General features: G+C 43.7%; 2 protein-coding genes across 2 annotated transcripts in view; both read right to left on the reverse strand.

Annotated features, from left to right (window-relative positions):
- ptp4a2b (protein tyrosine phosphatase 4A2b) overlaps positions 1–6,365 on the reverse strand; it is a 30,101-nt gene extending 23,736 nt beyond the window's left edge. Inside the window, exon 1 of the mRNA XM_036555106.1 lies at positions 6,227–6,365. The gene's annotated coding sequence lies outside the window, so the exon portion shown is untranslated. The remainder of the gene's footprint in view (positions 1–6,226) is intronic.
- Positions 6,366–12,902: 6,537 nt separating this feature from the next.
- col8a2 (collagen, type VIII, alpha 2) overlaps positions 12,903–23,799 on the reverse strand; it is a 57,339-nt gene continuing 46,442 nt past the window's right edge. The window contains exon 3 of the mRNA XM_036515589.1: positions 12,903–14,843. Within this exon, the coding sequence (XP_036371482.1) occupies positions 12,928–14,843 (1,916 nt within the window). The 3' untranslated portion in view covers positions 12,903–12,927. The remainder of the gene's footprint in view (positions 14,844–23,799) is intronic.

Below are 23,799 nucleotides of genomic sequence, written 5' to 3' on the forward strand. Positions count from 1 at the left end.
AACAGTTGGAAGAAAATGACACATGGAAGGTAATGACAAACTAACATATCAGGAAAAGTGAAGGTAGAAAGGCTGCAATAAACCTTTTGTTAAACAGAATAAGCAGGGACAGACTGTTCTGAATCAAACAGCTTGGTAATACTCAGACATCTAATATACTCCAAGTAATGATACACACTCCGTTTCTGAGAAATTTAAAAGAAGAAAATGTCCCTGTAGCAGCCTGGTCCTACCAGTTAGTATAAATCAACTACATAACTCCATATCCAGCCCTCCTTGACAAAACTAATGAGAAATTTACTGAAGATCAGTATTCTGCCTTGCTGACAAGAGCAGAGTTTCTCCTAAATGACTGCAGCAATTTAGTGTTCCAAGGCAACAGCTACTGGTTTATAAATGCTATGCCACTCATGCCTGATGGTCAATTTTAGAGGAATAAGCCACAAATACAGAATTTGAGGAATAATGCTGTATTTCTAAATGAAACTAGGCAATGATGCCTCTGTACGTAACATGACAGCCCAAACTGTACACTGAAATTCTGAGGGAACTCTTGAGTCTTTTAGCCATTTTACTAAAAAAAAAAATCCTAGAGTAAGGGTTTACCAGGCCCACACTGCCCTGTCAAACTCTCCTGGGGAAAAAATGGACAACCCAAGAACAGAGAGGGTTCAGCAGGCCTGGAGCCTGGAGACAGGACGCAGAGACAGCACACACTCCAGACACATGTGCGGGCTTGCGTCTGCTTTCCGGACAGGGAGGCCCCGGCAGAGGAAGCGAGGGGAGCAGGTGCTCAAGAGTCCTGCCAAGCTCCGCACTGACACGCAGTGACTCACCGCACTCTGTGTGTGTGTGTGTGTGTGTGTGTGTGTGTGTGTGTGTGTGAGTGTGTGTGAGAGAGAGAGAGAGAGAGAGAGAGAGAGAGAGAGAGAGAGAGAGAGAGAGAGAGAGAGAGAGAGAGAGAGAGAGAGAGACCTCCCTGGCTGCCGCATACCACATGAACTTCTCCAAATCAAAACACCACATTCAGGTGCCAAGAGCCGTCGAGAGACAGCAAACAGAGTTGGAGGGCAAGCGCTTGTTCATCTGAAGCCTGCGCGTTCACCTGACTCAGGGGCAACGCCGTGAGTTTCACAAAGGTAAGGTGAGACCGAACTTAGACAGTTCAGGGTGGAAGTCATCCAAGTTGGACGGACGGATGAGTGACTACAAGTTTCTACTGAGACAGTAAAGGAGAAAACAGGACACAGCACACAGCTGGAAATTACTTCAGAGCTAGTACTCTTAACATACCCAAGAGCCAATCTCTGCTGGGCTGAGTCAATAACGGCTGTATGAATTCAATTCTTTAAGTTAGCTACCAAAAACCCAGTAATTGCACTGAGAGAACAGTTACATAAAAGAAGCCTAGAACAGTCCAGGAGGGGCTTTTATGATGGACAAATGAGAATAGGGAACATCTCCAGCTGCCTCCAAGCTATTTAATGAAACATAATCTCCTGTTACAAATCTAATCAGCTCCATCAGGAAGGTCAGGTCCCCATCCATGCACTGTGGCAGCCTGCCTAATTACCAGCCACAGAGAGTTCTGTGCGTAGTTACAGGAAAACATTACCTGCCGCTGTGTGTAGCCAAAACCAGTCAAGGATAAGACACCGACGGCAACCACAGGTCACCACTTCCTTACATGAAAGAAAAACAATGAAGTACATTGGGACATCTGTAGCCATGTTTTCCTTCACAGCAATGTGGAAAATACGTTCTTTTTTTTTTTTGCATTTAACACACACTTTCTTCCAATTTATCTAAATTGTCACGTGACATGTTTACATGACATGTACGGAGCAATTATGAAAAGAATGCTCAACAAGAATACCCAACCTGCCCCTAATTAGAAAGGCAAGTGGGATCATTTAAGGTTGTGAATTCCCCCTAACTGACAGGAATGTGGTTTACACCTAAAAAATCTATTTGGTTTTGTTGTAAACCCTAAAACTAACTTTAAATGTTAAAAGCATTCTCAAAAGGCTGTACTTATTCTCCCTCTCTGACACAAACACTGAACTCCACTACTCGGGACTCCTGCTAGAACTTGCAAACACACTTTTATTTCATTGGGTGAAAACTACTACGCCTTTATGCGTGTGGCCAGCCACAGCGCAACAGACTCAGTAAGCCAGCAAAAGGACTGAATTTGTGACACCCCCCCCCCCCCCCCCAGCTGATAACGAGTTCAGGGATTTTTTTTTTGACCTTCGAGTGTCATTAGCCCACGGGGGTCAGCTGTCATCGCCCACCTCCTGCGGAGTTCCGGAATGTTCTGTACCAAGGAGCCACGTCTCTTTGTGAGTCATCAGGAACGTCCTGGGCACATCTGATAAGCATCTCTCCGGTGTGCGCTTGTTTGTGTGAGGACGCGTGTACTTTAATCTGCCCCCCCCCCCCCCCCCACACAGATACAAACACACACGTGTACAAAAGCATTAAACGAACGGGGGGAAACTGCAGGGGGGTGGGATAAGACGCCCCTGGCGTTCCTGCTTTTATCTGAGAGGGCGCTTGGCGGGGGTGCAGGCACGACCCTCCTGGTGCGATTCAGTGCTGCCGGCTGACAGGACGCCAGCAGAGACTCTTTTCTTTGGGGGCTGAGGGAGCAGTGGTTCCTCTTTAAATATTTAACAGACAGCAGGCTGGAGAGGCGGCAGGGATGGTGCAGACACGCTGAGGTCTGCTCTCAGATCGTGTTCAGAGGGCCTGTTGGGGGGGAGGGGGCAAAAGATCTATTGTCTGTCAGCTTATAAGCCACCAACCATATACAGCTTATGAGTGACTTCCAGCATGTTGCAACTGGGTGAGGATACTAGTAACGGCTGTCAACAACTGCATCAATTGTGTTCTAAAAGCATATAAAACAATTACAACACCAATCTATTTTGCCAGGTCAACTGTAAATTCTACACAAAAAACTGAATGGCTGTGTGGGGAGATGTTTGCATGGCGTATAAGCAGGGGCTACACCATGTAGGGGCTTTTTCAGCCATCCTGTTAAGACAGACGCTGTCAAAAGGCTGCCGCTCAGGGGCTGAACATCCTGACAGTGTACACCTTGTGTGCTGCACAGACTTGCGTGGAGACCAGAGCAGATCAGGCCAGCTAGCAGTGCTCTACACCGCTTTCACCTGCCAGCTCTGGATGAACTGCGCAGGCTACAGCGAGGGGTAAATGACGAGCAGCCGAAACTGGACTGCTACACAGCGCTGCCAGTTCAAATCTCTTTTCCAGGATGTACCTTGGTTTATTGCCATCATTATTACCGTTATTGCCATGGATTCATTAACTAAGCAGCTGCTCTTACTCAGGCAGACTAGCAAGTCTAATGAGAAGAAACTTAATGCATCTTAGAGAAGATATGAAGAACAGAGAGAGCACTCAGCAACACTACTTAGGCCTAATTACCGAACACAAACAGTTCTATAACAGAGCTATATGATATTTAATGTTTACCATACATACTGTCCGGCATTTACTGTAGCAAGCAACATGGAAACATTCCAATAGCATGAACCCCGAGCCAAGCAATCTACAACAGCACCATGTGTTTAAAAAAACTAATCTGTTATAACTATGTAACACATTAATGCTTTCACCCTATGAAAGTGGAAAAAAAAACACCACCATTCAGTCACATGAACTGTGTAGCCTGTATCAAACAAAAAGGAAAATGCCTGATGATACAACACAGCAACCAGTATCCCCTCTGAATAACAAAAGAACTTTTGTTCTGACAGTTTACACAATCCGGACCACTCCACCTAGAGGACAGAAGTGTTGCTACAACCTGTCTGCATACAGGAGAAACTCTCGAGAGATCCACAACGTGTGACACAAACAGCATCCGTGGAATGGGGTGCCCAGAAAGAGTGGCTTTTGGCATGACCGGTAGGTCTGGCATTATCTAGACCAATGGCTATTCTGAGAGCGCAACATCATGATATGCCATTTAGCTTAAATGGGGTCAGTGTTAGAGTGACCTAGTATGCCATTTTAAAAATGCATGACCAGCCTGCAATGCAAAGCATTTCAACCATTCAAACTACTACGCAAATCCTGAAATGTGGGTGAAATGGGACCTTGAGCCTAATCTGACATGAGCCTCTCAGATGTTCTTTACAGTTGGCACATGCATTGACAAAAAAGAAGATTACAAACAAAAATGTGTGCAGTTCCACCTGTAATCTCCTTGACTTCTTGTATTATAGCTCTGAATAATTGGGTCCATGAATTAAAAAAAAGAGTACCTAGCTAGAAAGAATAAACCATAATCTTATGAATATGCATGGATACATTTTATCCCTGCCATCTCTCCCAGTACAAAGAAAATAACCAGCCGAGTACAAATATGCAAAGACAGAAACAAAGGTTAGGTACATAAGGAAGGAAAGCCTCGTATGATGACACCGGGGTGCTCAGCATGGGGAGCCTTGGTCATCAGCCGGTGGCGTGGTACTGAGCTCCACCAAGAGCGGAGACACGGGCGAGCCGGAGGAAATGAATGGACTTTAACACAGGGCGCCGCCGCCTTACTTGCCTCCGGTGGCCATCATTAAGTTTAGCCCCGGAACCAGCCCGACCGAACAGAGTCCATGTCAAGCCCAGCTACGCAGCGAGACAGCTGGCAAATGCCGCCTTTTTTTTTTTTTTTTTACAGCATGGCTCGCCGTGATCATGTAGCATTTCGACCGGATTTACGGTAAATTAATAGGGTTGGGAGCATCACGCTCCGTATCTCCTGTGACCGGTGAACAACGTGGTGGTGATGACGCATTTTGGCTCACATATGTGTACCGCGGCGGTGCCAGCTCTCCGGAGCAGGAAGTCGCCGGACTGCCCTCCAAAACTCGCACGATGGAATACAGAAATCGCAAGGGGCAGGGCTCGGGCTTAGACAGAGAACGATTTTCCCCGTATTTCCAGACAGCCCTGTGTGGTGATTACATTGCTGCTTCACATATGGATAACTTAAATAATACTGTATGGCGACTTTATGTGCAAATGTCACTTGGTCACTTTAAATGTCGGTAAATCTGACGACAAAGGTGCCAAGTTGGTGGCAGTGGTTTTTACAAATGTATATTGTGTTTTCTTGACCACTCAAGACGAGGCCATAAGCTAACACACCCTGCACTAAACTTAAACCCAACTACGGCTCACACGCCGCTGTATCTCGCCATTTATAACGTTAACTAGTTAAGACATGTCTAGATAAGACAAGCTTTTGTTACTTGGCAGATCTACGACGGAGTGAGTCAAGCAACTGCGCTAGCAAAGATTGCTAGCGAGCAAACATAAGCATCAAGACAACGTTAGACAGCTTGCAACATCAACACATGTTAGATTTTAGTTAGCTTCTTAGCGTGAGAAGAGTGTTACAATACGACAAAGGACTAGTTAGCACAATTTATTTAATCTTACTATAAGGCTGGCTAGCAACTAGAATCGACTCAAAGGTATCTTGCTAGATCTGTGTAGCTGGCCACCGAGCCGGATACACTTAGCCAGCTAAACAAATAAAGGCCTCGCCGTTAACAACAGCTGGCTAAATATGAAATTAGTTATACTGGAAAAGCCTGCAAACATATCACATAGTTAGACAACAGACTAGTTACGCATCGGACAACCGAGAGAGGCAGCTAGGTAGCAAGTAAGTTAGCGGGACAGCTCAGAAGCCAGGAAGCCGCCAATGTCCATTAGCTAGCTAACTGTATGCTAAACTGTGGCAACACGGAAGAGACACGGCAAACAAGGTACGATTCTAAGAATGTGGTTTATTGCCCTTAGGTATAATTTCCAAGAAATACGTTCAGTCTGGGGACAGCTGAACGGATAACCAAAACGAAAAAAAAACAAATGCCAGCTAAGTAGCTACAGCTACATTACCCAACGTTAGCTAGCTAGCTGGATATTTTACTAATCATTGTTCACGACTCCTGTTTGCCAACACTTGCTAGGTACGATTAGGCTATCAATACGGTCAAGTGGCAAAAAAAGCACAAAAAATACCGTCAGGAACAACTGGGTTGGGTATGATTGTAATTTTTAACGAGACTTAACAAAAAGGTAGCCACCCTCTCCTTGAAGAGCCAGTTTAACGACAAAGCTAGCTGGCCAAACGGCATGGCTAAGGACACAGATGAGAGATCCGCTTTGAGCTTTGCTCGCTACTTACAAAGAGCAGGCTGTACATTGAAATCCCGTGACAATCCCGGAGAAAGTGGATGTTAGCTACTAAATGAGCGCAGCTTGCTCCCTTGTCGTTCCTCCCGACTATGAGTTCTCACCCAGTGTCGAGAGCGCTTGATCAGCGAGGCAGGGAGGAGTCAAATGTGACTTTACATCCTACGTCAGTCCGTATCAGACGTACGTAGAGTCACGTTGACCCCTCCCTCAATCACAGCGCTCTCCTCTAGTGGCGAGAGGGAGGGAAAAGTCAATGTGACTTTACGTCTGACGTCAGCACGCATCAGACGTCACGGTAGTGCCACGCGTGATGGCTCGTCGAAGCACGACGGCACTTGTTTCAGGGAAAAAAGTCAGCCGCTTGTTTGGCTGGATATTAAACGTATTATGATTTTGATATCCTGAGAGCATAAGACACAGTATTATACAGATCGATATTTTCTTTATGTCTTTATTACACATGTGAACAATGAGATATCTCGCAGTTGCAGCTATTTAGAAGGTCTGAATGGTTGTATATATGTTTTTTTTTTTTTTTTCTGTATCATTCTGATTGTATCATTGTGTCCCCGTTACATTAATGTTTAACGTAAGACGGGGAACTATAATTTTCTTTTTCTTAATTTAGTTTTAATTGGTTTTCTTCACGTATCATATGTGTTCCAATTCCAGTGTGCGTATCAGGTGGAGCCGCAATCGGCGCCGGAGACCGAAACTTGCCGAATTCTCTTTGGGACTTGTTTCCCCCTAGTGTTGAATATTATACTTACATTTGCCGTAACGCTGCACTTCACCAAAGCAAAAAGTATTTCACGCACTGTCACATTTGTAAATTAAACTTTATAGATTTCGAACATAAACATTATATTTTACAGAACAATAAATAAAGACACAAACAAAAATATACTTTCATTTTATCTTTTTTTTTCTTAAAATAATAATAAAGTGCATCTCGGTGTAATGACTGAATCAAAAGTCAGTATTTAAAAACCTTTGCAAATGAGATAATACCATGATTACCACTTGAGATGTCACCAAAAGATTAAAGCATTTGCAATTACTACAAAAAAAAATGTAAGCGTACATTCCCACTGCCAACCAAAAATGTAATGGTTACTCCTCGTCCCTTGTATTGGTACATTAGAGATCCATGATGATAATGACGATTATTATTATTATTAATATTTTGGTGGTGGTGGTAGTAGAAGTAGTATAACACTACTGCATTCTATATTATTAAAACAAACAAACACTCACACACACGCGCGCGCGCACATTAATGACAAAAATGACAAAACACAGCTATACAAGAAAGTATTTATTGATGTGGTATCAATACAATCAAGAACTGTAGATTTAGTATAAACAGTCAAAACATTTTCAATCAGAGTGCATTTTATACCCAAATTCTATTACATACAGTGTATGTAATAGCCATTCACAAAGAAAAAAATCCTATAGCATGGTATATAGTACATTACACAAAAATAGGAAAATAATGTACACAATTATAATCCTTCACTAGCAACGCTAGAGTGCTCAATACTAATTCTATATGCATTGTATTCATCATTGTTGTAAAATACCGTATATACTTTCTAGGGTTCGTTGGTCAGTGTGGGCATTCCTGTTAACTTAGAATCACAAATGTATAAATATACCTTCATTAATTTCATGTGCAAATGGGAATGGCCGCTGTTTTACCTCAAAACTATAACAAACAATTAATATCCCTTAAAAACCGAAGCAAGGCACAAGTTTGTCCTCTTACTAAAAAGAGTAATAACATAGAGCAGTTTTCGATATAGAGAGTACACTTTATCTGACAAACTTTTTTTTATTCTTATTTTTATTTTTTTTATTTTTACTCTCGCACATGCGGCGAAGTGTGCAACACTGCAACGATGCAATGCGTTCGGTCTCGACAGAAATACAAACACAAGAGAAGACTGGCGACGTGTATATGCTACCTGCCATTTCTTTTTTTTTTTTTTTTTTTTTTGTTTTGTTTTGTTTTGTTTTCTCTCTTTTTTTTGGAAAGAAGAGACAAAGGGTAAAAAATAAAGTATTATACACAACAAGAACAAGCCTTGCATTGTCCAGGAGACTCACAACAATTATAATTTACAAACTTCTCTGTTAACTGTGTATGCCGTTTGAGCGACAGGGCAAGAAGCCAGTGAGAGTGCAATAATCATATAAGAATACTGTCTTTAAGGCATAGGTTGTCCATGAACCAAGCTGACATCAAGTTTATTTTCAAGGCCATCTAGGGTAATTTTTATATATATATATATATATATATATATATATATATATATATATATATATATATATATATATATATATATATATATATATGTAATCTTTACAGTCACTTACCATATTTGTAAATTTTATTCTATGTTCTCCAATGGGTGAAAAGTCAATCGTGTATTTGAAAATGACACCAAGTAAACCCAGGGATGATGTTTGGTTAGACATACTTCACCAAGCAAAACACTAAATAGATTGAAATAGATGTTAACCACACTGCCTGTAAAATGATTCTCTGTAACATCCATCATGGTTAGATTGAATGAATACTGCAAACCCTGCTGAAATTGAGCTGTTTTGGGCCTTAGGTACATATGCAGTTTCCATACATCTGTTGTCCTTATTAAACTTACACCATGTGTGCTGTCTCTAAACAGTTTAGAAAGCAATAGAACAAATATTAATACATTTTTAAAATAAATCTGTCATTGTTTGCAGCTAAGATATTCTTTTTTTTCCCTGCTGTGAAGTGTTACATGGCATGGTATGAATACTTCATACGTCCAACCACATGTGTTCCCTGGGTTTAATGGCATGCAGTACTGATGCTCAGAGCATGAAAATTCTGTCAACAAAATCTCTTGGGAAAATGCACCACTCTGCAGTGGACAAATTAATTTGACATCCTTCTTCTCCAGCTTGAAGTTCTTTTCTTTAAATAAATAAAATACTTCTCTGCTCATAAAGGAAAACATCTGGGGGAGGGTGTGGTAGACACATGTTACTGTCAAATGCTGCCTGACCCCCCCAAGTAGAATAACAACAAGGGACCTAATGCATTATATGCTCTGATTGGCAGAAACTCTTCAACATGAATGTTCAACTCAGTAAACCAGAGGGCCTACGTCTGAGGTTCAGGGTTAACTCAAGCATAGATGCATTCCTACTTATGATTACAGCTCTGTCAAAACTGCAGTTCTTAAAACAGATAAAAATAGCCATCAACAGGGACCAGGCAGAGGTGACAGACAAATAAGCCTCAACTGGAACAGACAGAGACATCATTTAGGCAATGTATTGTCTCCCAAGTCCCCTCGCATATGCCATAAGGTTCTGCTTCATTATACATTTTCATTATACCATTATATTATGGTGTGCCTTTTTCTGTTCTCATTCCTTGGGTGCATTAGCATGACGCCTGAACATTTTACTCCTTATGAGCATTACACCAATTGCCAGAGTACAATCTGCAGAATATCCAAGTATGTTTTCAATAAGAGATGAATCTCATAATGTTTGTTTGGAAGCACCATAGGAAGTTCAAATGTGCAGTCTGTCATTGCACTCTGTTTTACTTCTGTTTGGTTTGGAAATTCTTGCCAAACAGGCTATAGATTTCATGTCGCTTTTACATAGGAAAAAAAGCTGAATTCACACTCAGCATTGCAGGTATATTTGCTAGTGCACAGACTACTTTGCAGCCAAATTACTGGATTTTATCATATGTGATGCTGTGCTGTCTTTTTCAGAAAGCATTTATGTAAGCATTACAAAAGTAGGTCTAGGGAAGGTTCTGAACTAGAGGCCTGGTTCCTAGCTGACAGAACCAATCAAACTCTCATACCGACTCAAGGTCTGGTGTCATATTCTGTAGCAGAGTCACTTCCTCTCCTGACCTCTGCTACCTAACCCAAATCTTTCTCATACCTATTTCACCCACAGAACAACATCATGATTCCCGATGCCAAACTACACTTTCTTGTTTTCAATTTGCCACACCATGCAAAGGGACATCATTTATCCGGCTGCAGCCAACCTTCAATACCATCCTTTGCGACAGACAAGAGTAATTTTTAACATTGGTCCCCATGGAACAGCACCTGAGCATGTGGATCTAGGACATGTGGAGAGAGTGGCTGAGGTCAGGAGGAAGTTTGAAAATTGACTTGCCATGTGATCTATTATGTGAACGTACTGGAAGAGTTCCCTATTAAGCCAACGAAGGCATTTGGATGTGAGAGAGTGGGGTGGTGTGGGGGGGGTAAGGACAGTCGTGACCATGCATCTCCTTCAACTGTTTGTGAGATGTAAAGTTTTCACACCACTCCCACACTTGGTTATTTATGGAACACTAATCCCCTTAGATTCCCTTTCTGCCCCTGGGGTAAAAATCTCGTGGGTAGCTCTAGGCCACTTTGCATGAGGATCCCAACACATGGTTCTCTCTCTTTTTTTTCTTTGCTATTTATCTTACTGTGATAAATGTATTTGCAACTGTCTGAACTTTTCTGTTCATATTCAATATCTGAGAATATGCACATTTGCATTCAAATTTTATTGTTTGGTGAGTTTACAGACATATTTCAGAAGCCAAGCATATTTCAGTTGTTGCAAAGACCCCTGTTTTGTTTGCACAGACCAACAGTGAGCTATGGGAAAATCAGTGGTAGAACATTAAAGTGGTAGAACATTAATGACTAATATTTTTTTCCTCTGGAAAGTGTATCAACACTCAAAATACAAACCGGGATGTCGATTTAATTTTCCTGAGAATAGAAATGTGCAGTTTGTCCACGGGACCAGTTTTCTTTGAACATTATACACGTGTTATGAGACTCTTTTAAGTTTTACCATTGAGTTACCAGAGACACTGCAGCTCACAGAGTCATTTGCAGGCTGATGCTCGGTACTGGAGCTTCAACGGCACAACAATCAACAATCAAGGTCCAAGCGTTTGGGACATTTTATGCAACAGATGAAATGTTTTTTCCTGGACTTGTGCTTCAGAACTCGGATGGCTTTTATACCTCATAAGTGCCGAGCATGCTTAGTAGCACCAAATTACACGATTCTGGTTCCCCTCGATATTTTCCATGAAAAGTATTTGTAAATGTGACCCACCCATGTTAGTTGCTTTTGCTTTTAGCAATGTCACACAAATAAAAAAAAAAAGAATCAGTGAATCACCCACTAGAGGAGGAGAGGACCCCTATCCTTGTGACTTTGAGGTCCACAATTGAGCGGGCCAGGAAAACGGGGACAGGGTTTCTCGTAATTACTGCGCTTAGCTGCGGTTTCGGACGCGGCATATGACAATCAGAATGAATCTAGGCTAAAAAAAAAAACGACAGTGAGAGACATTGATTTCTTCGAAGCGATCACCCTGAAACCATGATGGTCTTAACAGTTGTAAAAGGATGACGCTGGGAGTAAATAACCCATCTGACATGTTGGGAACTACAGTGCACGGATGACGACATAACGCTCTCTACTAAACGCACGGTCGATCGATCCGAATACATGAAGCTCACACTTTCAATCCGTCAACCGTCCCTTATTTATTTATTCATTTATTTAATTATTCAGTCATTTGTTCTCATTATTATTTTTTGGTTTACTGACAGTATAAGTTCGAAACCTCATCAGTGATGGTATTGAAATGCAGGCTCCTAAAAACAGCGTGATTACATTGTACACATAGTGATGTAGGCTCCGCGGATGGTCTTGCCTTCGTAATTGTCGTAAAGAGAGGGTTACAGCGTTGTATTCTTCAAAATCAAGTACAATACAGTATTCAGAACCATAAACGTTCAGCATTATCACAATGCTGTCAGCATAGTTATCATGGAATCAGGCGATTAGCACCCCCATGGTATAAATAGAATACCCAATAAACACACCCAAACATTCAAAAGTACTGGTAGAAAAAGATGGACCAATACAAAAAAGCAATACCTTGCAATTATATGTAAAGTACAGATATATGGATTAATATTCTGAAGACAAGTCTGTTGGTTGTGCTCTGTCTAACTGTGCATGTGTTTCAATTAAATGCAATTTTACTGACTTTATTTTAAATGTGAAACATGGAGTTAGAAGAAGGTAGTGATATAATATATAGCACGGATGAGTAGACAGTGGCCTGTGATAGGCCAGAGGTCTGTGACTGCAGCCAATAGGATGGCTTGCAACCCTTGGTTGTGGCTGTGTGGTTCTCTTGGTGTAAAATGTTTGGTAGGGTGTGCAGTCACATGGGGTAAGTTCAATAAGGATCACTTATTCATTGCAAAGTAAGGTACTTAATAGTCTGATTCCATTAAACAAAGACATCAATAATGTCAATAACAAAAAAACAATAATAATAATAACAATAATAATAATATAGGCTAAAAATAAAACAAAAACCAACAAATAAAAGTAAAAACCAAAATCAAAACAAAATGTTTGAAAGAGGGAGAGAAACGCAGACACAGTATGAAGAATCCTTCTTCTGCTTTTAACTCTTTCTTTCTATCTTCTGTTCACAAAGTCATTTTTTTTTATTTTGTCGTTGGTGTTTTATGGCTGCTGGCAGGGGTGGAGGAGGGGGTAGGTTGGGGGATGGTCGTGGTGTGGGGGGTGGGGGGGGGGTGGGGGGTTGGGGGAGCGGTGACGTTATGTGGGACAGAGCAGGAACCCTGAGAAAGAGGAGTGAATGTATTCAGTGGAGTAGAGCCCGTTGGCTTGGTCGGAGGGCATCTGTACCCACACCTTGTCATTCTCTTTGAGCTCCAGCACTGCGCTTCCTGACGCCTGGTCCATGTAGCCCTTCTTGTACTCGTCGTAGGTGTACGTGGCCGGCACATTGTTCTTGTAGAGCGCCACCCACAGGCTGGTTCCCTTTACGTGCACGTGGTAGGCAAAGTAGTAGACGCCGGACAGGGGGCTGGTGAAAACTCCGGTGGCGGGATTGTAGGCGTTCTGCCCATTGTACAAGGTCCTGTCGAACTTGATGGGGACGCCGGACGGAGGGAAGGGCGTGGTGAGGATGGCGGTGAAAGCCGGAGCCATGGCGGCAGAGAGCTCCCCTCGCCCAAACTGCGGCTTCCCGTTCTTCCCGTCCGGGACGGACTCCCCTCCCAGGTTGGATTCCTGTGGCCCGGCCACTCGCGTCTCCCCGTTGATGATGGCGCCCGGTGGGCCGGGGGGCCCAGGTGGACCTGGGGGACCCGGAACACCGTTGTGACCAGCAGGGCCCGGTTTTCCTGGGGGCCCCTGTGGCCCTGGCACCCCGTGATCACCATTCTTCCCCACCCCTGGTAGCCCCGGCAGGCCTGGCTCCCCCTTCAGGCCAGGAATACCCTGTGGCCCCATGGGACCTGAGGGCCCCTGTATGCCGGGGATTCCTGACTGGCCCCGAGGCCCTGGAGCCCCAGAGAAACCAGACTCTCCTTTTGGTCCCGGTGCACCAACTAGCCCTGGGTTCCCTGGCAAACCTATGTGCCCAGGTTCCCCTTTAGGGCCTGGCTTTCCTATGACCCCATTGGGACCAGGTGCACCCCTCTCCCCCGGGATACCAGGCTTTCCTGCCAATCCACTCGGGCCCTGATCTCCCCTGATTCCTGGCACACCTGGGGGCCCCACAGGACCCTCCTCTCCTTTCAGGCCAGGTATCCCGTACTTTCCAGGTAGCCCCATGGGGCCTGGGATCCCTGGCGGCCCTGGTTGCCCATTCAAACCGGCGTCACCTGGCTGCCCATCTATTCCAGGCACTCCCTTTTCCCCTGGGGCCCCGGGGACACCTGCTGGGCCGCGATCTCCTTTCTGCCCGATCAAGCCAGGCTTTCCATAGCCCGGGGTCCCAGGAAACCCTGGAGCTCCTCTTAATCCAGGCTCTCCTTTTGGTCCGTTAGGACCCGGTGCCCCTGGCAAGCCATCCAAACCAGGCTTCCCGAGCCCGGTAGGCCCCGGCTGGCCCTGTGGCCCCGAGGGACCAATATCTCCTGGTAGACCTTGTAATCCTGGAACCCCTTGATCACCTTTTGGCCCACCTGTCCCAGGCAGTCCGTTCAGGCCTGGTTTCCCAACACCTTGCGGGCCCGGTGGCCCAGGAATCCCACGGGGGCCATTGGGGCCCCTGGGACCTGGCAGCCCTGGCTTCCCATTGCCATTCTCCCCCTTTAGCCCACGCTCTCCAGGAGCGCCAGGACCTCCTTTCTGTCCAGGCTCCCCTCGGGACCCGGGGGGCCCTCTGACTCCAGGAAGTCCGGGCTTGCCGTTCAGAGACAAGCCAGCGGGTCCTGGGAGCCCAGGTTGGCCCGGTAACCCCCTTGGTCCGGGCTCACCCCGAAGGCCAACCTCACCCTTCACTCCCGGCATGCCCTTCGGCCCCAGCTTCCCAGGCAGGCCAGGCAGACCCGGCTTCCCAATTCCTGAGAATCCCGGAGGCCCCTGGGGGCCCGGCTGGCCATTCAGTCCTGTTTTCCCCAGCCCTGGTTTCCCTGGGAGACCTGGGGGCCCTGGTGGGCCCCGTGGACCAGGCTTTCCTTGTGGGCCGGGCTCTCCTTTCACTTCTACCATAGGCGGGAGATCTGCAGGAGAGAGAAGAGAGTGCATCTTCAGCAAACAATAACTTCACCCGCTTCCAAATAAGATGCAGTAAAATTTCATCTCAGCATTGTTGATTTTGTATTTTGAGTTACTCACAGAGATTTATTTTACATAATTGAAAAAGAATTCAAAAAAGAATTCATATTCACATCAGACTCAACAATGTTAAAAAACTGTTCTGAGAAATAGGGTGCAAAAAGAAAATCGTGCAAACCACATGGCAATCTAAATCAATGTGTTATTTAGTAACAAATAATTCTTTCCTCCATTAATTTTTTTCTCCATCTTCCTATCCACACAAGCTACAGTATGTGCCAAACAAACTCTAGCATGGGTTATGGGTTCAAAAGTTGGGTTGGATGACATTGCTGTCTGTTCTAATGTAATAAGAACGGTTTGAGTTAAAGCAGTTGCATAAATGGTGGGTGTAGGTTACTGCGCTTATAGCAAGCAGTGAAATAGCTATTGAAATAGATAATCTCATGACCGTCCCATACCATAACATTATACATGCGTGAGGGTATCAAACAGACACGTCACTTTCCAAGTCTCATGTTACATTTCTTGTTTTTTTTTTGGGCCGGGGGGGGTTAAGAAACTTAACAGAGCATTCAGCTCCAGTACAATGTTCAACCTCCATGGCATTCCAGTAATGGCAGCAATGACATCTGCTTTGGAGCTTAAGATGACTGTGTCGGGGGGCCAAAGCTAAGCTTCATCCCTTCATTTCTGCGTCACCGCAGAGACCAGCCCTGCCCAGTGTGTATACAATGGAAACAGCCTGTGTGTACATTTGATCCAGGATTCCTCTCAGTCTAACTGCAGTGTACTCTCTTCTTAGTTTTGAGAGAAAAAAAAAAAAAAAAAAACAATAAAGCAAATGTGTTCTCATTCCTCACATAGCATTACATTACTGGCATTTAGCACATGTTCTTATGCAGCGCGACTTACACAGGTTACAAGTTTTTACGTGTTACCCTTTTATACAGCTGGGTAAAACAGCAGTGACACGGCAGCCAACGGAACCGGCAACCTTTCATGAATGAGTCCTGCTCCTTACCACTATGCTACACTGCCACCCTCAACACATAGCATTATGCACTGGAATAAACTATGTACACTGTGTAAGTATTGGGCTAGAGTGCAATATCCTGGTTAGACTGCGTACAGAGTACTGCGTGTTTTGCTTCTCCAGTCTCTGTCAGTGCACATACATGAGGATTTATCCTAAGAATGTGACGTAGTGTTTCGAACCTACGAACCTGTAGCGTTTTCAACAGGAACCTCTCATCATTTGCGAGCGTTTCCCATCATTCATGAAGGTTTCAGTTGCGATAAACTGCATTGTTTATGGAAAGCATGAATGTATAATGTCTGCGGCTGAGGGGTGAAAACACTACCGAGAGCACATGTTCTTACATATAAATATATTTCTGCATATATATGCTGCAATATTTGCATCAAATTTCATGCATGAAAATAGCAGTAATACATATAATTGTATTATTATTACCAGTATTTCCAGGGAATTGTTTCGTTGGCATTTTAATTAGAATGATATTAAATTGTTCGAGCCTCATGCACTAGCTTCAGGCAAAAGGCCTCATCTTAGTAAGAAACTCCCATCCCCCTGGGCTTAGATATTGACCATGTGCATAACTTCAAACCATGGCGCCAAGCACTGTAACCGTAATCCAACCTTAACCTCCGCACACACAACATCTGAAGTCATCCGGAAATGCATTTATTGGGAATTCTTGGCAGTTTTTCTAAATGTGATCTGATTAAAAATGCAAATATAAAATCCAATCCCATGCCCCAACACCCCCCTTTATTTGCTGTCTGGGGTCCCTGCAACACTCGCGGTCCAGAGAATGACCGGCGTAACATTCAAAAGAGGAGAAAGAAGATCACGAGTTCCAATCTTTAATTTCCCGAAGCATATGTGGCGACTCAGGAAGGGGGCGACTTTGGCAGCGCGCGGGTGCTCAATGCTCTGCAGATGTCTGGGAATGTTTCAGCCTTAAAGCGTTGCTTCATATTCCACACGTGATACGGGAGACTCACTCATCCACAGCAAGAAACAGGAGACACTTCTGGGAGGTCTCAAGGAGACTTTAAACAAAAAAGATTTTTTTTTTTTTCCAGAAATCTGGCTCAGCAAACAGATTAGTTTCTCAGAGAAGCAAAATTCAGAAAATTAACCTGACTAAATTTGACTTTAGGGAGTTTGCATTTGCTGTGCTGGCCAGATCTGCCCCACTTTCTAGTCCATGTGGCAAAGCATGTTTGGAATGTGATAATGCTGCATGTATGCATTCACTTTATAAAGAATAGGGGCTCTTCGGCCCTGAAAGCATGTGGCGGCAGCAGGAGTAGTAACACTAAACATATATTGTGGATCAAGCAGCAAGCTCATATAGGAGGCACAGGTTCAGGAGGATTAACCTTCAAAGACTTCATAGACATCTCAGTAAAACTCAAAATACACTTTCTACATCAGAGCATATGCAGAAGAAACACTAAAACTGGTGAGAAAACAGTGTCCATCTCAGAAAGGGTTCGGCCATTTAGCGGTCATATAGTAAAGAGAAGATTAAGAGGATAAAAATCTATAGCCCAGCTGTATTAAATAATCTACCAATAATGTTAGGGACACATGATATATATTAAAATAATGAAATGCTAAGTAACTGTATTTGTTTACATGGTAAACCTATTTTTACCACTTGCCATGTTTCTTAGAAGGCAGTTCATATAAACAAATATGTTCCATCCTTTTAGAGATGGATTACATGTGACAACAATTACTCAATAAGTATAACAACAACAACAACAAAAATGACTCTCATGAAAATTGATAGAAATGCTTTGGACTGATTAGCAAATGACATAGCAGTTGACAAATATGCCTTATGTGGTATGTTGCATGTTCAGCTAAAAACCCAACCTCTCCCCACTGTGGTGATTTCCTTCGAGAGGTCAATTTTGCAGCATGGGGATTTCGTTATAACTGTTTGCACTGTAGTTACCATTTGGGTTTTATTCGATCACCATACATGCACACACATGTGGGCACACACACACGCAGGCATACACACACACACACACACACACACAGATGTACATGTGCACAGACAGACACACACACAGATACACAGAAATATGTTTTTGTTTCCCCCATGTTCATGTGACAAACACATATATATATATACAGTATAATCATGTGAAGGATAGTGAATATCTTATTCAGAGGTAAATGACTTGCTAGTATCTATAAGCTGTAAACTGGACTGAGTGCAGCTGCCCTCTGTGTCTCCACAGGAATTTTCCAGTTCATCCAGCCCACAGTTACGGCACCGCATTAGACCGGGATTGTAACCCCATACTTTATTTTAAACCCCCGATAAGAGCGAAAGGAGGAGGAAAACGTCTCGACCAAAAAGGTCCTCCTCGGGCAGATCTCGCAAAGAACAACAGAGAGCGGCAGTTCGCCCCTCACAAAAATAAATCTCCACTTTTTAAATAATATTTCGCTTTTGGAACGCGAAATGTTTTCGCAGTCCGAAGAGCCTCCAGGATCGCAGAAGAATTCTGGAACAAACTCGCCGGATTAGATCACTTGAAATAGGTTGAAAGACTAGGCCTGGGTGGGACCGGTTGGTGAATTCATAACAGCAACATTTTAACATCCTGTGTGCCTGGTGCATGGCCTGTTACGACACTGTGAAGCTCAGCTAATACCACTTTACTTTCTATGCATCTCAAGGTGTCCTTCTAAGGTTCTGATACATGTTACATTACATTACTGTCATTTAGCAGACGCTCTTATCTAGTGCAGCTTAAATAGGTTACAGTTTTTACAGGTTATACAGCTTGATATTTACTGAAGCAGTTGTGGGTTAACTACCTTGCCCAAAGGCACAACAGCAGTGCCCGAGTGGGGAATTAAACCAGCAACCTTTCAGTTCTTAATACTATGCTACACTATGCCGACCTCATTTTACGTATCCTCATCTGAAAGGCCCTTTGCAAAGCTGTCAGAAACTATAATGCTACAGCATGTACACTATTACATTATGAGAGAAATCTACAGTAAATGGCATGGATTCTTTTTGTGAAGGATGATACATTAACATTCTTGTGACCTCTCCACAGGAGAGAGGCATGGGTCACACACCCATCAGGGTCAGTGAGATGGATGGCATTCTCCTGTGCGGTTTCAGTATTCCTGGGTGGTGGGGGGGAGGGGGGGTGTCATTCTGCTTTTGCCAGGCCTGATTCAGTTTTTCCATTGTCACAGGCTAATAATAGAGACAGATGACAGATGAATGTTATTGCTGTGTTGTGTGTTGTCCCTCTACACTGCAATCCCCCTCTGTGCGCATACCGACACACACACACACACACACACACACACACACATTCACTCACCCACTGTCACACACAGGACATCACCCTTGCGCTTGCCATTGAAGTTCAGCTTGTGAGGAGAGCATGAAAGGCAAGCCATTGATTTCCATTTTTTTTTTACCCTGTCCCTGACAGAGCAAGTGAACACTACTGCCCTGCTGTCAGCTGTGAATGAGGAGAGCTTTAAATATGAGCACAGCTGCCCGGAGGTGATGTGAGAGTGGGGGTGAGCTGACCTGAATGAGATCTCATGCTATTGTGTGCTTACTGTGAAACAGATTTTCCTCCTTTTTTTTCCCTCGGCTTTCCATTACATAGAAATGTAATACATGATACCCCTTTATACATCTTTTTACTGCAAGAAGTACCTCACTTTATAAAACAACAGCAAAATCCCACAGGTACCTGAATATTTAAAAAAAACTGAATAATAAAATTTGAATAATAAAATCATGCGATGAGTTACTTCTTCTCTAGGATTACAAAGCATAATGAGTTTGGCAGTCATTAAAGGTAGCGAAAAATATGCAAATGTTATTTTTGGCCTTGTTTGTTTCGTCCAAGCAGGGGGACAAAGTGCATTGTGGTTGGTTCGGACCTGTGCCACGGCACGGAAATAAACACACTTTATTCTAGTCACGGACTCAGAGTTCTGACCCCCACCCCAGACTTCTCCCTGCAACAGCAGACTGATGCCGAAGATAACCACATGAAGGAGAAGGCCCTGACTTGTTTTATGACTGGACGATAATGTAGATGGACTCTCAGGAGGGAACGGGTCTCTTGGCAGTTGAAGCGAGCGGCCTCATTCAAACTCAACCTGCTCTGGATGCAAGACACGACGTCCACTTCCTGTTTTCCTGGTGCAGCTAAGCTTTACGGGTAGTTCTGGAACCCCTAGTACAACCGCATCAGCCTGGGGCAGGTTTGACTCTATCAGCCTCGCGCAGGCCAGAGCGATGAAACTGAAGCGCTGCATGCAGGCGGCTGACCTGGAAACAGTCTGGCAGCGGTATGGAGTATTGTTCAGCTCCACGGTCCACTGACCCGGGGACTGTGGTTTTATAAACTCATACCTCTGACTGGCAAACATGATCTAATGAGCATGCAGTGGTTGTGCTGTGATACATTTCTCGTTCTGCTCAAAGATAATCAAGGAAAAGCATGGGGACTGCCACCACTTAACCTGTTCACCAAGAAACATGCTTTACATTTAATGACTTAAAAAGGTGTGAATAATCAGTTATTAATTATTTATTTGTAATCAAAATTCCATTCATATATGGTATCTGGTTGTATGCTATTTATAAAATACGTCATGTTTTAATTGTATTAAATTTGTTTAAATCTATGTGAGCAGAGCATTGCCGGTAATTCTACACCATTACAAATGCACGCAAACACACGGGAAAAAAAATCCACGTCAGAGAGTGTAATGAGGGACTTACCCCAGTAGGTGGGGGTAGAGGCATACAATGAGACTCCTGTAAACCACTTGTTGATCATTTCAACAGCTCTAATGGCACATCTATCCATGCTATAATACGTAGAAATGTGTTCGTGTGCCACAGACACAAACAAAAGCAAATTTAACAAATGCATTTTTTATAGAGATTATAACCAAGCAGCCAGACATCCACACCAAGAAACCATTGAATGCAGCTATTTCTTTCCTGACTAAACCAATGATATTGAGACTTAGTGTGCTCCTGACAGACTTTAAGGCAGCGCTTCTTCCTGCAAAGCACAAAAATGTCCCCCCTCCTGACAGTGTAATATTGGTGACCCAGCTCGTAGCCGTGACATGTAATATGGCCGGGGTTTGGAGGTTACTAAAACAGCAGGTCCCGTTGCAGAGAAATGTTTGTATGTATGTATGTATGCTAATGTATGGTGGAACATGAAATCCAAATTAATATTTCTCATAAAAAAAAAATAAAACATATGTATGACACATATTACAAAATCATGCAATCTATATTGCTCTTTTGCATTTTTTTCATACTTAGTCAATGTGCTTATCACAGGCACCATTTATAATGCATATATTATATGTATATATATATATATACACACAAATACACACACACACACACACACACACACACACACACTTCTGTATACTTTTTGATCGAATCTATGCCATGTATATCTATGGCTCTGCTCTATAACCTGTAGCTTCTGGCAATTTTTTGTTTTCAGTTCGGCTACCTACCGCAGTGGATTTTCTATCCCTTCTGTGAAGGCTGTCACGTGTAGGAGATCTTCCTTTAGTCATGCGGTTATGAGAAGCCCTGAGCAATGGTGACACATGGTGAGCCAACCAAATGCCCTTTCCCTTTTTTGGGAAGGCTCGTATTTCTCCTGAGGAACTGTGGGACGAGTCTGTGGCACATTAGGTGATGGGCCAGCATGCAAATCTTGGGGAGTCACTGATTGTTTGATTGATACTTCCATCACAGGAAGAAAGAGGATGACACACACACGCACACACACACACGCATGCACGCACGCACGCATGCACGCACGCACGCACGCACACACACAGATTGGCTAACGTGAAAAACATAGCTAACAGTTCCCACATGCTCAGAGAAACAAGCCTTGCTCAGTTCTTCATACAGTGGGCAATCAAGGCTAGATAAACGTCTGCTGCACTGTTGCAAAGCACTGGACCGATCTCAAAAGAGAGGTTGGTGCACCCATCGAGCTTATAAATCACTGTGGCGAGGCAGAAAAAGCAGCTTTAAAAAGGTGAACGTGTCTGTTTTTTTTTTTCCTGTTTTGGGTCTGTTTCCATTTCAGAAACGTGCTGACAATCCACTCTTCAAAAGCGTGAATGTGTTATTGTGTTCCTCCAGGTTTGCAGTCGCAGCTTTTCCTGCCCAGTCTGAGCTCCGGATTGTTTAACATTCCACAGTTCTCTGCAACAAAATTAAGCAAAGAGACTTTCGACTCAAAGAGACTTTTTTTCTTTCGAGACGCACATGGCATCCACTGCGGCCTGCTGCCCAGGCCCATTTCCGGCTGCCTAAAGGCAGATCTTTCCCTCCATCAGTCTGGGCTCCTTCTTTTTCCCCTTCTCCCTGTCGGTGTCTGATGTCTGTCTGATGACGCTGCCTTTTTTTTCTTTTCTCTGCGAACGTCCAGACTGTCTCCATCTTGCTTTTTTTTTTTTTTTTTTGCTCGATGTGAGTCACAAATCCTTCCTGGTTGGTTCTGCTCCCAGTTTTCCTGCGTGATACTTCCATTTGCTGTCTCATTACATTACATTATTGTCATTTAGCACATGCTCTTATCCAGAGTGACTTACATAGGTTACAGTTTTATCCATTTATTCAGCTGGATATTTACTGGGGTAATTGTGGGTTGAGTACCTTGCCCAAGGGCATAACGGTAGAGCCCCGGGATTGAACCAGTAACGTTTTGGCACCTTGCCTTTACACTACACTGTCTCGCCAGTAGATTGGGTCTTAGACAGCTGAATGAACTCAGCTTTCTGCTCATCACCTCTGACTTCATACAGCACTTTGCCACCATTTAGAGGGACAAACCTGACATTGCTACTGAAAACCTGGATCTTACTTAGGGTAGATATCCATCTGGAACCTCCAAACTGGATTAAGGATCACATGGACGTAACTTGCTTTCACAGTGCTGGTGATCCTCTGCTGCACCTCTTTACTGTAAGACTACACTGCTTAAATGTGTGGAATGGCTTACTGAGGCCCACATTGTGAGATGTTCTGTGTCTCTGTCTGCTTTGGTTTGCATGTGTTTGAAAGACTGGGATGCCCTAAACATGCTCCAAGGTCATTGAGCATCACCTGTAGTGTCCACTGTATGCATTACATTACATAACAGCACATTACAATGAAATGTATGCGTCCGCATATTTTTTCAACATTTGTCTCATAACCCACACAATATGCACTTGGAAACTAAGTGGTGACTGAGGGGAGACAGCCCTGTCTTATTCCTTTTTATTTCAGTAAGTGAGCACACCTTCATGGATTCGGCCCACACCACAGTTTGAGTCCTGGAAGAGGGTCATTTTAACGTCCTGGATTCTAATTGGGACAGCCGGTTACAAAACCTTTTGCTGGTATTCAAGTGTACGTTTTTTTTTTCCCAAAGTCAACCAAGGTCAGCCATGGAGCTGATTGCCTCTCTTTTGACAGCGTGAAGACGTGAGGACCGTCTCTAGAAGCCCTTGCTATTCCTTCTCATTCCTCAGATGGTCGACTTGAGCTTTTTTAATCCTTTCCAGTGAGATTCTTGTGAAAAATCATGCTTGCTGTTGCCAGAAGGGTGATCCCTCTCCAGAGGTTATAGTTTGTTGTGTCTCCTTTTTTGGCCAATTTATGTATGAGCTCCTTATGCCTGTCGTGTGGGATTGCCATCTCAGAAGGCAGCAGTGTGGAAAATCCTCGGTAGATTAGATCTATGTACCTGCATCAAGTGGAGAGGCTTCCTAGAAATCTTTAAGATTCCTGAAAGATTATTTTATTGATTCTTAAGCCT

Source organism: Megalops cyprinoides, chromosome 21 (assembly GCF_013368585.1).
Source record: "Megalops cyprinoides isolate fMegCyp1 chromosome 21, fMegCyp1.pri, whole genome shotgun sequence".
NCBI lineage: Eukaryota > Metazoa > Chordata > Actinopteri > Elopiformes > Megalopidae > Megalops > Megalops cyprinoides.